This window comes from Malaclemys terrapin, chromosome 1, assembly GCF_027887155.1.
Source record: "Malaclemys terrapin pileata isolate rMalTer1 chromosome 1, rMalTer1.hap1, whole genome shotgun sequence".
Lineage (NCBI taxonomy): Eukaryota > Metazoa > Chordata > Testudines > Emydidae > Malaclemys > Malaclemys terrapin.
Window position 1 is genome coordinate 264,827,347 of NC_071505.1, and position 15,744 is coordinate 264,843,090.

At 37.8% G+C, this 15,744-nt stretch overlaps 2 protein-coding genes across 2 annotated transcripts in view; one reads left to right on the plus strand and one right to left on the minus strand.

The window, feature by feature from the left end:
• UBAC2 (UBA domain containing 2) overlaps window positions 1-15,744 on the plus strand; it is a 154,427-nt gene that overhangs the window by 21,076 nt on the left and 117,607 nt on the right. The window contains exons 2-4 of the mRNA XM_054012694.1: window positions 1,271-1,398; window positions 3,936-4,055; window positions 4,688-4,794. Of these exons, the coding sequence (XP_053868669.1) occupies window positions 1,271-1,398; window positions 3,936-4,055; window positions 4,688-4,794 (355 nt within the window). The remainder of the gene's footprint in view (window positions 1-1,270; window positions 1,399-3,935; window positions 4,056-4,687; window positions 4,795-15,744) is intronic.
• GPR18 (G protein-coupled receptor 18) lies at window positions 5,954-11,779 on the minus strand. Its single transcript, XM_054012708.1, has 2 exons — window positions 11,197-11,779; window positions 5,954-7,544 (listed from the first exon to the last, which is right to left on the minus strand). Exon 2 carries the CDS (start codon window positions 7,516-7,518, stop codon window positions 6,526-6,528), a length of 993 nt encoding a protein of 330 aa, XP_053868683.1. The 5' UTR covers window positions 7,519-7,544; window positions 11,197-11,779; the 3' UTR covers window positions 5,954-6,525.

Below are 15,744 nucleotides of genomic sequence, written 5' to 3' on the forward strand. Positions count from 1 at the left end.
TGTGGGGTTTGGTATACAGAAAACTCAACTTGCTTAGAACCATAGCAAACAGACCATTAGAAATCTTTTAAACACTTTAATAAAGATACAGAAAAGAAGGAAAAACAGTTAAAGCATTGGACATGTAAAATATTAAATAAGACTTTCATTTTAACAACATCCCTTGTTCCCTTTTCCTTTAGCTGACAAGAATATTTAGAAGGGGGGGAAAAAACCTTGCTTAACAATCTCTTGGATGGTATTAAAGATGCTTATAAAGACATCCTTTTGGGGAAAAGAGAAAATTAGCAGAGCTGGGCTGGAGCCTTTGTTGGCGGTGATGGTGTTAAAGTCTGATCCCATTTCCTAGAAGACAAATCAAGACAAACATGCACAAAAGGGGAGAGAAAAGAACAGCAGAGAGAAAATGCAGCTTCTGCCTGGTGGTGACTCTCACTTGCAACCTCACTGCTGGAAAAACGCAGGCACAGGACATGATCTTTTCAGCCATTCAGAGATATGACAAACTCACTCCAGCATCAAGCTATTTAGGGCATTGCTTTTAGCTGCCTCTTCTGGCCATAGGTTTTCAGAATATACAGTGTTAGGCAGCTAAGCTAGATTCTTATTAATCAGAAGACAAAAGGAGAGAGGAAAGAAAATAAATTAAGTGAGGAAGGAAAAGGATACATGGAATATGGGGAAGAGAGAGAAACTTGCACATCCCACATAGTGTTTGGGGTAGAGCTGGAGCTGGTAGAGGGGATGGTATCATTATGGTCCTTCTTTCTGGTCTGGGTTCAGTCAGAACATCTTTCAGGACCAGGATTAAGAATGGCCAGGGTGGTAACCATGATGGTGAACTCGCTCCAGTAGCCAAATTTTCTCCCAAAGTCTCTTTCTTTAATGACCCCATAAAGGAATGATGGGTGTAATAGCCCTTCCCCTCATTATGTTGGCCACCATTTAGGCCCAGTTTCCGACAAACCAGTTTTGGTTCATTTATTTCCCATTCCGCGTTTTTCTTGTTTAGTAAACATGATCTTAACACAGTCCTTGAATTATATCAGCAGGACTTTTTGTTTGGACTAATACAATCTTTCTGTCTCCCTTTTATACCTTTTCCCATCAATATTTGTCATTATAGGTTATTGTGACATCTTATGAATTTTCATGCTGATTCCAGTGCTATTTCAGCCTCCTTTCACTTGTTTTATTAAGTTGCTTTTTAAATCTGAGGTCTCTCCCGCTGAGGTTTTTGTTCTTCTTCTTTTTTTTTTTTTTTTTAAAGATAAAGCACCTCTGTCAAAGAGTCTTTTATTAGTCCCAAGTGCCCTGTCGGTTCTATTGACTCTGCTCTTCCAACATTATCAGAAGTTCTTCACATATAACCTACAAGCTGTAAAAGAGGATTTTCAGGTAAATTTTAATTCATTTATGTAGAAGGGGGAGGGGATTTCTAAATATTAACTCTGTCCTCCTTGATTCCCCAGTGTATTTCTCCTGTAGTTCTCCCCCCCACCCCCCATTGTCTTGGACTCTGGGCTTGTTTATTTTGGAAGTTAGTTTGTAATAAGATAGGGTGTGAATTTAAAGCACAATTGTTTAGCTAAACTGCACAAAGGCACTTTAGTTCAGAATAAGTGTGTCCACCTGGCTAGTTAGTTAACTGCTGTGCTAACTTCCTATGTAGGCAAGCCCTTAAATCACCAATCTGTTACCATCACTACTCCCATTTAGGCCGTATCACCACCCATGAGAGATTTTTTTCACTTCTGCTAAAACAAACCATCAGAGTAGTTCTCATTTCCTTCTGCTGGGACGCTGATATTATTTCATCATCTGTCTTTCAACAGAGGAGAAGTGTGAGCCTTGTATAACTTGAGCATAAATTATGGCCATGTCTAACGCTACCACTTATGTCTGCAAAATTTGTGTCGCTCAGGGGCGTGAACCCCCTCTCGCCCTCCGAGCAACATAATTTTTGCTGGCATAAGGGGTAGTGTGCACAGCACTATGTTTCCAGGAGAGCTTCTCCCGCCAACATACTACTGCCGCTCATTGAGAGGGTTTTATTATGTCGACAGAAGAGCTCTCTCCCGTCAGCATAGACCGGCTACATGAGAGATCTTACAAAAGTGCCGCTGCATTGGTACATCTGTGCCACTGTAAGCTTGCTAGGGTAGACATGGACAAGCACATTTAATAGAATATGATTTTTTGATGTGAATAGGAATAATTTTGTTGTGTTCATAAATTTATTTTGTGGTGGAAGGGAGTATTATAATCATCTCGCCTGATCTGCATAACACAGGACATAGATTTTCACCCAGAGATTCGTGCATCTAGCCCAATAACTTGAGCATCATTTTTAGAAAGACACAAAATCTCATTGTAAAGATTCCAAATAAGGGAGAATTTGCCATGTGCCTGAGTAGTCTGCTCCATTGGCTAATTACCCTCACAGTAAAAAAATTGCAACTTATTTCCAGTTTGAACTTGGTTGCCTTCAGCTTCCAGGAATTGAATCTTGTGATGTCTTTGTCTGCTTAATTAAAGAGCCTTCTAGTATCAATATTAATCTTCAATACAATATTCTGTATTTTAAATAACATTACTGTAAAGTGCTCTTCATTTTTGGAGGCTGCATACCATTGTTCAGCAGAAAAGAGCTAACAAGTGACTCTTACTATCTTCCCCAAATGTGTTAGTCTTCAGACCCTAAAAGGTAAACTGAAAAGCCCCCAAAACCAGTGCTCTTGACTGGTTCTTTATGCTACATAAAAACTGTCTCAAAGGACTTTTGTTTGTTTTTGTTTAGTCCCAGTATTTTCTGATTGTTTTTTAAGTTAAAAATACTAGGTTGTCACTGTCCTGTTCTCCCCCCCCCCTCCCCCCACCGGAGGTTTTCCAAAGAGTTTTGAGAGACCTGAACAGTAGTTTCACATGAGATTATAACTTAGTTATCCTTCCCCGCTACCCCAAATCCCACTCTGGGCAGGAGGAGGAGCTGATAAGATTCCTTATGCCATTGCTGTTTTCAGCCTGGTCTGCACTTAAAATTTATGTTGACATAGCTACAGCGGTCAGGGGTTAGAAAAATCCACATAGCCATAGCTATACCAACATAACCCTCAGTTTAAATGCAACTAGGTTGATGAAAGAACTTGGGGAGGTAAAGTTTCTACAGCAATGGAAACCACTCTTCCATCGTTGTTGGTTGCATTTATGCTATGCCATAGATATGCTGCTATAGTCCCTGAATTATAGACATGGCCTCTTGAGGGAAGGGAGAGCTTCATCCCAGCAGCTCAGATTACAGCTTCATGTAATACTATTCAGGTCTTCCAAATATCTCATTAAGGTCCTATGTAAAAAGAGGGAAATGAGGACCTGATGTTTCTGATAGTTCAAATATAGGAATCAAGCAGAATAAAAAATTGGAGAAAAAGTTTTTTACATTATAAAGAACAGTAAGGGCAAACCCATATTTTGTTTAACTTTTGCTCTGCAGTTCATCTTAAAGGGAGTCCTAAAATCACTTGATCTTCTTTATGCTGCTGAAAAATGGTTAATGGTAGCAGTTCCCTGTTGAAGGGAACCATCTTTTTCTGTTATCAGTGCTGCTATATGCAAGTATCTGTGGAAAGCACGGTATATTAGTATTTGTAAATGTGAACTATTGAAGATGAATTGATTTGATTTGAATGGTAAGATAGTTTAAAAAAGAAAATCTTACTTGGAAATGTTTTATTTTTTTAAACAAACTTTCTAATATCTACTAATCACTTTAGAAAAATGATTACAGATATATGTGGACCACTCTATTTACTCTGAATATTGTCACTAAATGTTTCCTCCTCTTTTGTATTATGTTAAACCTGAACACACATCCCCTGAAGAATTTCTGTGAAGGATGGGAGAGAATTAAATATCTTGGTGCTTTTATATTCTAGATTTGGAGACTTGTATTTGGGAGAACAGTATGTCTTGATCTGAAAGATACATTCTGCAGTAGTTTGCTCATTTATAACTTTAGGATATTTGAAAGAAGATATGGCAGCCGAAAATTTTCAGTAAGTGTCACTTCTATCATTTTCAATACCCAAAACGATTGCTAAAACCTCTGGTCTCACAATATTGTCAGATATTTACATTGTTGTAGTCTTTTTGGATAAATACTTTGTTTCATATCCTGTATGCTAACCAATTTTTTTAAATGGCATGTTTGATTTTAAAGATTATGTTAAGGTTTATTCTTAATTGAGATTTTATTTCCATTAATCAAAATGTATTTTTAATTGGTATTTTTACCCATAAATCACAATTGAATAATCAAAGAACATTTTTAGCTTTTTTCATTTAATAAGTAATGGCTCAAGCCAAAAGAAAAAATGTTGGTAGGCTACAGCAAGTTTTATGTGGTCCATGAAAGTGAATTTTATTGAACAATCCAATTCTTTATAGTTCTTTAAGATGAGAAAGACTGGGCTGGTAAACTTATGTTGTAAAATTGTACTGTAATGTCCAAGGAAATAAACTTGAGCTTAATTGAACTATTAAAATGGACTTTTTCAACTTTAAACATTAGAGTTTCTGCCTCAGAGATTTATATCATTCATATGTTTATTCTTATAGAATTAACTAGCTCCAGTTAAATTAATTAATTCATGTTTGGGACCTATCTGTTTTGTTTTTTCCTTTTCAGTCCTTTTTATTGGGCTCCTGGATGCTGTCAGCTTTGTTTGATCTTCTCCTTGTAGAGGTTATGCAATATGCATTTGGCATCACCATCAGTAGTTTGCCTTCTGGATTGTAAGTAGTTCTTAATGGGCTTGGCTTTGTCTTAGATACAATTTCAAGGGATTACTTAGCACAGATTTGAGTAAAATAACCTACTAATGTAACCCTTTAAATGCAATATATCCTTTTTGACATAAAATGTAAATGTTCTTGGCATGAATATTCATTTGTATAACACTACTTTCCAAATATGACCTGTAGTAGAGTTGAAATATTTTTAGTATTACACTTCCACTTTGTGATGACTTTCAGTTCCACAACATTGTCTTTTTCTCTGTCTTGGAGTAACTGAAAGGAGTTACCTTGCAGTGCTGGCATCTTTTAAGCTTTACCCAGTACAGTGTTCCTGAATATATGTTTTGATTTCACACTCTTTTAAGTGTTAACTATCCTGCTGAAAGCACAAAACTAATGTTACTGTAACTCACTTTTTAAAATATGCAAAACTATATGCATTTCATACTGGAAGGTACTTCATTAGTTCACATTTCAAAACTCTGAGTTTTATAGGACATCGTGTCTGTATGTATTGCATTTCATATTTGAAGAGTGAAGTGTTTAAAAATTAAGGTTCTTCAGGAGCTCAGTTTCAAATAAGCTGCTTTTGAGATTTGTAGAATAAAAAGAACATAGAAAACTAGATGGCTAACTGAGTATTTGCATTTAGGTTTATGCTTTAGTGTGGTCAACCTCACATAGTCAGGGGTTTCCATATGCTGCATGGTCTTTGGTATTAAGAAAAGATTTTATACACACTGTTTTCTAATGTCAAATGTAAGGGCTTTCGGTTTCTGATCCTTAGTGTATCTGATGGAAAAAACATTAGACATTCTCATAAGCATGTGGAAAGTTATACTGTAGTTAGCCTAATTAAAAAAATGTTTTTGTTAGACTTTCTAAGGTTAGCTATTATAAGAGTCTTGTAGTGTGTCAGTATTCGGAAAGATTAGAGGTGGGACGTACATTATTTGTATGTCTGTATAAACTAAATCCATTATTCAGGAACGAAGTATATACTATCTGTTTAAGCTTTGGAGTATTCCAGACATTAGTAATGTTGTATATTATACTTACAGGAAATAATTAACAATTTGAATAATTTATCTCTTCTACTATTCAGTGTACTTTTTATTTATAATTACAGAATTTCATTAGTTTTAGGGTGTCAAAATACTGCTACATAAAAGAGATTTTATGTAAACCAAATGTAAATATCAGTTAAACTTTAGCTTCAGTTCATGTTTTTGTTCTCCTGGAAAAAGCTGAACTTATGAATATAATAGATACTTTGATTTCATATACTATCTGGCATGGAAATATAAAATCTTAATGCATCATATATAAGCAGATGTGTTAACTAGTGGTCACACTGAAATTCTGCATGTGCTTTATTTAAAGTGTATATACACTAGCATGGACAATGACTTTTTTACACTGGGAAATATTTACATTTGATTGAGAGGCAGTACATCACGGACAATATATTTATTTGCCTACTTCACCCAGATGGTAGATCATAAATATCTTAGTTCTCCTGGATTTACTATGAAAAATGTAAAACACATTGATGAAACATTAATATTTTAAGTCTTTGGTATTCCACTTGTCCCACAATTATGCTACCACAGATCTAATGTGTCCCAATATTGCCAACTCCAGAGCATTCTTGAATACAACCAAGTTGAAATGTCAAAACTTCAGTGAAAGTCACTTGGCCCCATTATAAGAATCTTCTGATTTTGTTTATATCATTTCACTGTTTATATTACTTAGTGACCTTAAACTCCCAGATCGAAAACTCTTCCTGCGCACGCTTCGAAGATAGTTGCGATAAAGCATGACACTGATGACTCTAGCCTGAAATTGTTTAGAAACAATATAGTACAGAATAACATCTAAGCATGTACTGAGATTCATGAGAAAGGTGGTAAAGGCTGCCCATGGATTGTAACTCTGGTCTTCGTCTTGCAGCATCAGGAAGGCAAAACAGATGTGGAAGGGCACAAAGCAGACAAGCACTTGCACAATCAGAGTAACTATAATTTTTATGGATCTTTCCTTAGCTTTGGGTTTCAGTTTGGAAGTCCTGCCATGGACAAAATGGTAAATAATCACTAGATAGCATCCAATCATGATAAACAGGGGAATCAAGAAAAAAAAAATCAAACGAGAAAAATTTAACATATTGACTTCCTTTAGATGGATGATATCAAGCATCTTCATGCAGGTAGTAAAATTTGAGGTTTTATCTGGATCCGAATATAAAAATAGCAAAGGGGACGTCGATGCCAGGGTCATTATCCAGATACCAATGCAAGCTAGCAGAGCTTTCCTTGTATTCCTAAGTTCTTTGACGTGTTTGGGCTGGACAATGGCCATATATCTATCGACACTTATAAAAGCAAGCAGCCACAGAGCAATGCTTGGATAAAACACAGTGAAAGCACCAAGAATCCGACAGAATATATCTCCAAATGGCCAAGCTTCTTTTCCATAGTAGGTTATCCGAAAAGGTACGGAAAATATAAAAATTAAGTCAAGGAATGCGACATTCATCATATAGACTGTTATAGTTGTTCTTTTCTTGGTGGTGCAGCTGAAGACCCATAGTGCAGTGATGTTCACTAGCAATCCAATTATGAATATAAAACTATAAAAGACAAGTGATGCAATCCTGTACTCTTCTGGGTGCAAGTTTCCTGGCATAATGTTTTGACTTTGATTGTGTTTATTCATTTTTTTCTCCTCTTAAAACATGATCCCTAAAAACAAATGAAGTAAATAATGAGAAATGAAATTACAATCAAAATTAGAGTTGGATATTTGTATAGAAGCAAAACAGGTAGTTCTTATTTCTTGACCACAATTATTTTTAAAACACATTTAAAAATAATTGCAGTCAAGAAATAAAAAGACATTATTGTAACTCCCAAAACATGCTAGGCTTACTTTGTCTATAGACATAATGTCTACCCCAAAGATATTACATATATGTAGTATCAAACTTGTAGGGCACGATGTGTTATTTAATAATTAAAATATAATTATAGGTGCTTTTTTTAAAATAACGAATTAAAAATGTGTCTTGTAAAAGGATTTCCTAAATATAATGAAAAAATGTGAAGTCCGGGATTTCTGAATGTAGTTATGTTTGGCTTTTTGTTTGTTTGTATTATTGTAGCATCTAGCAGTCCCAGCCAGAGACCAAACCCATGCTATACAAACACAGAACAAAAAGACAGTCCCTGCCCTAATGAGCTTACAGTATCCGAAGTTTGCTGTTTTAAATAGTTGCAAATTAAACAGAACTCTTCTACTTGTCCTTAAATTTTGTAAGTAGCCTTTTCTAAAGAATATACTCCTCGATAGTATATTTGTATTGAAAATAACCAAAACTGAGTAATAAAAAGAATAATTAAACATGAAATTTAGTGTAGTTCCTATACACAAGGAAAAATATCAGTTGTGAATCTTAGGCACAAACTGCATAGTTCCCAATAGAACATATGTACAGTGTTGCATATGAGAGGCATGAAAAGAAGACAAAGGTATCTTCATAGCTACTTAGACTCTAAGTATAGTATCCATATCCAGGGTTTGAAAAATGTTTGCCAGATACATACTAGTGAGAGGACTACATTTATAACTTTTATTTTAATACAAAAATTCGCAGTGGAGAATGAACCACGCAAACTTCACAACCGTGTCCTTATGAGAAGCTGCTGGGCAAAGGGTCGGCATTTTTTGTATCAGCCTCTTTGTCATAAGTGTTTTGAAAACTGAAGTTTCATCCTGCTACCTCAGCTGCTGAAAGAGAACAAGAAGCTTTCTCTCTTTCTCCACCCTACTTTGGTGCAGTGGTCTACTATGTGACTTCCTTAACCTCTTGGTGTTCCTGTGCTACAGTACCCCTCCCCCAGCTTCCTAAAAGGAAAGAAGAATGTGTTCCTGCAGCCTCCTGGCTGCTTTGTGTATGGCAGAGTTCTCTTTTACTCGACCCTTGACCCAGCTTCCTGGCACTTCTGTGTGGGAGGGGAGAGGTGGGATCACTGCTACTTTATTCCTCCCGTAGGTAGGTGGGTAGGTGGGTGGGATCTCCTTACCCGCAATAATTGAATAGTTCCCAGTTCCTGAGCGATACTGCTCGTGGTTTTCCCAAGCAGCAGCGAATGCGATATCCATGAGGTCAGTGGACATTTTAGGCTTGTAAGTGAGGAAAGGACATTTTCCATTTTAGGCTTGTAAGTGAAGAAAGCATTTAAAGAGTAACTTAGTTCACTGTTACTCTCTGTATTTTTTTTATCTTTTCACTGTAATGTCTGCCATCTACTTTACTTACTAATACAGAGCTTCCAGATTAGACCCGTGGTTTGTTTAGTCCAGTATTCTGGCTGGGCTAAATGACTAGTTACAGATGCTTTTGAGGAGAGTACCCCTCTATTGAACAATAATGGCATGATGTCTATATGGGAAATTTCTTCCTAATCTCTGTCAGTTAGGATTAACTTCTGCCTTGAAATGTGAGGTTTTATATCTCTTACTTTTTGTTGCTGTTCTATATAATGGAACTGTAGTTTATTTCATTAGTACACATAAATGTCTAATCCTATACTCTTGATCTGAATTAAGTTTTCTCATTTATACAAAATGTTCCTGATTCTCTGAGGATGATTTAGTCATTAAAGTGAAAATGTTAGTATAAGGGCAATAAAGTAAAATGGACTATTACACTTGGAATGGAAAAAATATGGAGTGTATTATAGTGACAAGGAAGGAGATTTGGAGGGAGATTCAGAAATGCCTCTGAAGTGGTCAGCCCAGAGGATGGGTCAAATTAAAAGTAATATTTTTAAAAGATATTGAGGCACATTAAAGGAAGGATGGGCCACATCCCAAAAGTGGGATTCTGTTAATGTGCAGCATAGTGATGAAAACTTATCTAACAATCAGTTCAATTTTGATCATGTTTTCATAAAGATATTTTTTCTAAGAAGTTACAAAAAAAAGTATGACAAAAATTTTGTTAATAAAATACCATAAGTATAACTATGAATCAGTATTATGGGAAATGTACAAACATGGAACTGACCCCCCAAAACACTCCCAACAACAGTTATATTTGTCACCATATCCAATACCATCATTTTTCTACCTAGAGAACATTGTTTTAGGCATTGTTTTAGGCAGTATGTATCTTCAAAACTTTTCATTCCTTCTTTCTCTTTATGGGTTTTAGATTTCTCTTTGTAGTGATTAAGTGCTTGTGATATAATGTATTACTTCTGAGCTCCTACACCATTTTTTTTTTTTAATAAGTGTTGAAGACCTAATTCCCAACCTTATTTGGTTTAAAATGGGTGTCAGGAATCTGGCATGTAGATGCTACACAGGTAAAAAATACCTAGGTATATTGGGGATGGGGGGGGGGGGAGGGGATGGGGAGGTTTGATGTATAAATAAATGCAACTATGACTGAAATCAAACCATTGCTGCATGCATGGATATCCATTAATACCAATGAGAGAGCAGCATATGTGGGTCTTCATTGTGTGCATCTGAGCTGAGAATTTTGCCCCGATTACTATATTTAGTGATGGGAATATTTAGCTGTTTAAATTGAATAAGTGGATTTATCAAAAGGTCTTAAAGGGGGCACTGGTTTCCAAATGTCTGATTGATACGATTTAATGATTAGTGGAGGTTTTTAGAGTATTGTGAAAAGACTTTCCTGTTGCTGATCCATACAGGTATTGTCATTCATTTTTATATATATATATATTTTTAAATTGTGGGGGTGTCTGAGCAACTAGTAAAGATCATAAGCTCACCTGAATGCTGTTTATGGGACATTCAGAACAAAGACAGAATTGGTTCTTCCTGATTTTGACTGAGAGCTAGTACACTTGGTTTTTTTTATAAAGAGCTAAACTACTTTTGGAATGATCGCTCAGATTTTGGGGTTGTTGACGTATACATTTTCTTTTGTTACCATCTCTCTGCCTCCATCTAATGCCCGCATAGATTTTCTGTTTGGGTGTATTTATGGTCATCAGCAAGGTCCAGCATGTTTGCCCATTCAATATATGCAAATAATTTTACTATATAAACTACTTAGGTAAAAATCAATGTTGATGCTATTACTTATGGGAAGGGTTCAATTAATTTTTAAAATACTGAGCAAACATCCTATGTATGTGACTGCATGTGTTAAAAAACAAAATCTGTTTGCTTGAATTTACAGTCATATAATGCAGCTGTTATTTAAATTCCTTATTAGGAGTGGAATTAAACTTCCTTTTATTAGTTGTAGAACAATTCATATTTTTAAAGAAGGAAGTCAATCTTAATAATAAATATTGACATCTAAGTTACTTTTATGCTCAACATGAAAATAATTGATCAAACATTACTTACCTTTATGCACTATAAAGTTACTTCAGTGATGCTTGTTTTGTACCCTCAGATCTGCAGAAGGTTTAGATTGCTTCTGTCTGTACAGCTTCAACTTACTAAAATAGAAACGCTTCTGTATAGTCAGGAAATGATGACGTAATGAAGCCAGCTCTGGGTTCTCGTATTGGTTTATATGTATTTTAAATATTTTTGTTAGTTTGTATGTAGACAGATCATGTCCTTTAACTTGCCAGGTTTGTTGGCTCGCAGAATTCTAACATTTTTCAGCAGGTATGCTTTTATAATATTTCTGTCTTCCAAATCAGTTTCTTTGTAGAGAATACATAATACTCCCTTTGGCTGAAGTGTTTTGGGAATATCAAAAATATTTGGATAATTGATGTTTATTGAATACATTATTTGCACAAGGGAAATAATTAAGTTTTGGTTAAAAGAACGTTTCTGATAAATAGAGTTTTAACATTTTGCACAGACCATAATCTCCTGTTGTGGAAATCCCCATTGTACTTGCATTGTTTTGAACTGGTAGTCAGCCTGAAAATGAAAGAAACTCATTACATTTGAAATAGAAAGCTTGAATCACTTGTATGCATTTCTTATTGTGTATCTATATCTATATTTTCTTGTTGGCAAAGTAATGGTGATTTAATATCTTAATAGCTTTCTAAAATAATAAAAAATATAAATCATCTGTGTGCTTACCAGAAAACCACTATAAACTATTCTTACTCCTGGGGATCAATTTTGTTTTTAATAAAAGACACATGAAGGGAAACCTCAGTATTTCCAGAGAAATTACATCTTTTTTTTAAATCAAATTTAAAATGTAATGTTATGAGCCCTTTAGTATGTCCCATGTTAATTATACTACTTTATCAGGGCCAGATAAAATCTGTTTGGAAATTTTTTGTATATTTTTAGCTATTTGGCAATTATTGTATGTATTACAGTGACGCTTATATAGTGAAAAAATCTATACTTCTTACTCAGTCTTTACTCTAGCAAATCTCTTAATAAGGTCAGTGGGAATTTCTCAGAAGTAAGGACCAAGCCAGACCTGCAGGATTTGGGCCTTAGTGAAGTGGAATAAAAGTCCTAATTTGCACCACTGCATTTTATTAGAGACCTAGAGTCCTGTCACTTCTCTATGAAAATGGGTTGTTGGCCTCAGTCTGAATTTAGTGTATAGGTATTTACATCATTCACATCAGTGTGCATGGTTCTATAGTCAGAGAGTGAGATATCTTTAACCATTTAGTATGGAACTAGTTTAGAGGAACTCATCTTGAGCTACGCATGTGCTAATTTCAAAGTCATTCCAAATGAAACAAGCATTAAACTGTAGCCAGTCCAGCCCCCCAGACACCTAACCCATCCCAGCTTCCCAGGATGCTGCAGCTTTTGTTCAAAAATAACTTTGTGGTGATTGCTTGTAAAATTGTATCTTTTAAGACACTGCTTAATCCTAAAAACATAAACATCTTAAGAAACTAGTGTGTTTTAAGGGTTGCAAGGTGGCGGTTGGTGTTGTAGTCCAACAGTGTTAAAACACCGGAGTTCACTTACAGTGGAGTGAATCACCTGTGTGATATCTTCAGACTGAGTGAAAGTTCCCTGAAATGCTTTTTCTTGGTCTCTGGCGTTCATTATGCCGCTATGGATTCTATACAGAACTCATGGAAAGAGTATCCAGGGTGCCGAGCACCTCCTTCCCCCAAAAGAATACTTTATTATTTGAGAAGTAACATACAGTACACCATATAAACAAATGGAAAATGAATGCATTTCTTAGCAAAACAAGTACAGAATTAATTCTGGCTCTGGATGGAAAACAGCTGTGTGTTTAGTTCGCGATGGGAGGGATGCTGTGCAGTGAGCTCCCTCATGTTGCTGTTCATGTTAGAGGAAAATGGCTGACCTTGCTCTCTCTCCTGATGAACAGGAGATGACGTTGAAGATGCCGTGTAGTTGTCTCATTGGACTACCAGTGAAGGGTGTAGAGACCTTGATTCAGGTTATCGTCTTCCTCTGTGCTACAGTGCCAAGAGAAGGTTAAAGGGATGGGATTTAATTGGCATCTCTTGTGATGGTGACTTTGTTGGAGGGTAGTGACTGACATCTTGGCTCAGGTTGCCTACATTAGCTATGTCTGGGTGTTTTCTCTAACCTGGGTCCTGTTGACACACACAAGCCTCTAACTTGAGATTAGTGGTGCTTTCCACTTGGCTTCCTGGCCCATCCTAAGATAGGAACTAAAATCCAGGTGCTGCTATAATTTGGGCTGGTAACCAGCCCACTTTGTAGTGAGGATGCAGGCAAAACGACTCGAGTGCTGATAGTCCTCCAATGCCTTCCCTTAATTCCCCGCATGTACTCAGAAGGACAGACTAATTCTCCCACAGTTCTCTGGGAAAAAATCAGAGTGGCTCAGTTTACTGCAGCACCAGGCACCATGGGATATGCCCCCAGAAACCCTAGTGAGCCCTAGGAGAGTGCAGCACCAGTGAAGACACAGTTACTTTGGTATGGCTTTGCGGTGTGGCTGTTCAGACTTGGGCTAGGCTAGTGTGGGTGCTCAGATCAGGTTGCCAATCTTCCAGGTTAACTTTGCAGTGAAGACATACCCTAAATGTGGTGATTTGCTAAGAGTGAGAGGGTTGATGGCTATGTTTTAGCCCCCAGAGGTTCTGCTTCTGTTGTGGGAATTACGTAGTTTTGGTTCCTTCTTTTGGTCCACTGTCTTGTCAACAAGAAGAGAAGAAGCGCATCCTTTGGCTGCCTACCCCTACTTCCAGCTCCTATTAAAATAAATGCCCATTATTATGTGTTTCATGGAATCATAGAAATGCAAGGCATCAAATCCAGCCTCTGCTTTGAGGCTGGACTAGGTATACCTAGACCTTCCCTGACAGGTGTTTGTTCAACCTGTTCTTAAAAACATCCAGTGATGGGGATTCCACAACTTCCCTTGGAAGCCTATTCCAGTACTTATCCATCCTTATAATGAGAAAGTTTTTCCTAATATTTAACCTCAATATCCCTTGCTGCAGATTAAGCCTATTTTCTGTTTTACCTTCAGTGGACATGGAGAATAGTTGATCTTGGTCTTCTTAAAACAGCCCTTTACATATTTGAAGACTGTTATCAGGTCCCCACTCAGTCTTGTTTCCCTTGTCATCATGATTGTGAAATTACTGGAAGGGAAGAATATGGTCTTGTTGTGGGTCATCTTTATGCCGTCATTCTCACTGGAAGGAATGATACCAGTCAGCTCTGTGTTCGTGGGGAACCAGGATGCAGTATCCAGCCTGACTCATGAAAGACACCTCCGCCCCCCCCCCCCCCCCCCCCGCCTCTGCTTAAACCAAAATCCGTCAGAGGAAAAAAACTTGCAGAGAGCAGTGAAGGGCGTTGGGAGACGCACTTAGACCCCTCCTGACAAGGGTGACAAGATTAAGACATCTCCATTAGCATACAGAATGAAGAACAGAGACAACTCCCCTAGCCTCATCTTCATGAAAGATGGGACAGGGAGACATCTCAATTTGCATACAGAATGGAGAACAGAGAACTGCACTGAACTCTGGGACCAGAAAAGCAGGGACACACTGCTTCATGGGCATCTCTGCTCCAGATGTTAATGAACCTATGCCTGCCCACACCCAGCTCAGCAGTTATCAGACCAATTCTAGTAATGAATCCTTGATTGATATCCAAAATACTGAAGCAGCCTAGTTGCATTGTGAGCTCCCTGGAAGAGAACACTATCCATAGCCAAGAGTGATCAGCTCCTATTGCCTAGCCTAAAGAAATCCCTTGAGTCATCAGTTTACCTATAAACAAATCTAGTGTTCTCCCTTGAACCATTGTATTTTCTTTACAAAAATCCCTACTCACCCTCCAGTAAGTGTCCTGATGCTTAGATCCAAACTATGCATCAGTTCCACTGGGACTCCGTCTTCTCCTGACTGACTGTGCTGGGGCTCTGCCTGTCACCAGCACTCAGGACCCTGACCAGCACCTGGGAACCCCGACCAGTTCAAGCCTCATGGAGTGGGTGAGATCCCCCTTCTTTCTCTCTCTTGGTTTTCCTTTCTACCTTAGGTATTAACCTTTAATAATGTATGTTATGTTGGTTTAGGCTCTCCTTGTGTAGTTATCACAATAAATAACTTTTATGTAGGGTTACCATATTTCAACAATCAAAAAAGAGGACGGGAGGAGCCCCGCCCCTGTCCTGCCCTAGCCCCGCCCCTGCCCCTTCCACTCCCTCCCACTTTCTGCCCCCTCAGAACCTCCAACCCTCCCCCCCATGCCTTGTCCCCTGACTGCCCCCTCCTGGGACCCCTGCCCCTAACTGCCCCCCAGGACTCCACCCCCTACCTAAGCCTCCCTGCTCCTTGTCCCCTGACTGCCCCCTCCTGAGACCTTCCCCACATCCTAACTGGCCCCCTAGGACCCTACCCCCTACCTGTCCCCTGACTGCCCCAACCCTTATCCACACCCCCACCCCCTGACAGCCCCCCCCAGAACTCCTGACCCATCTAA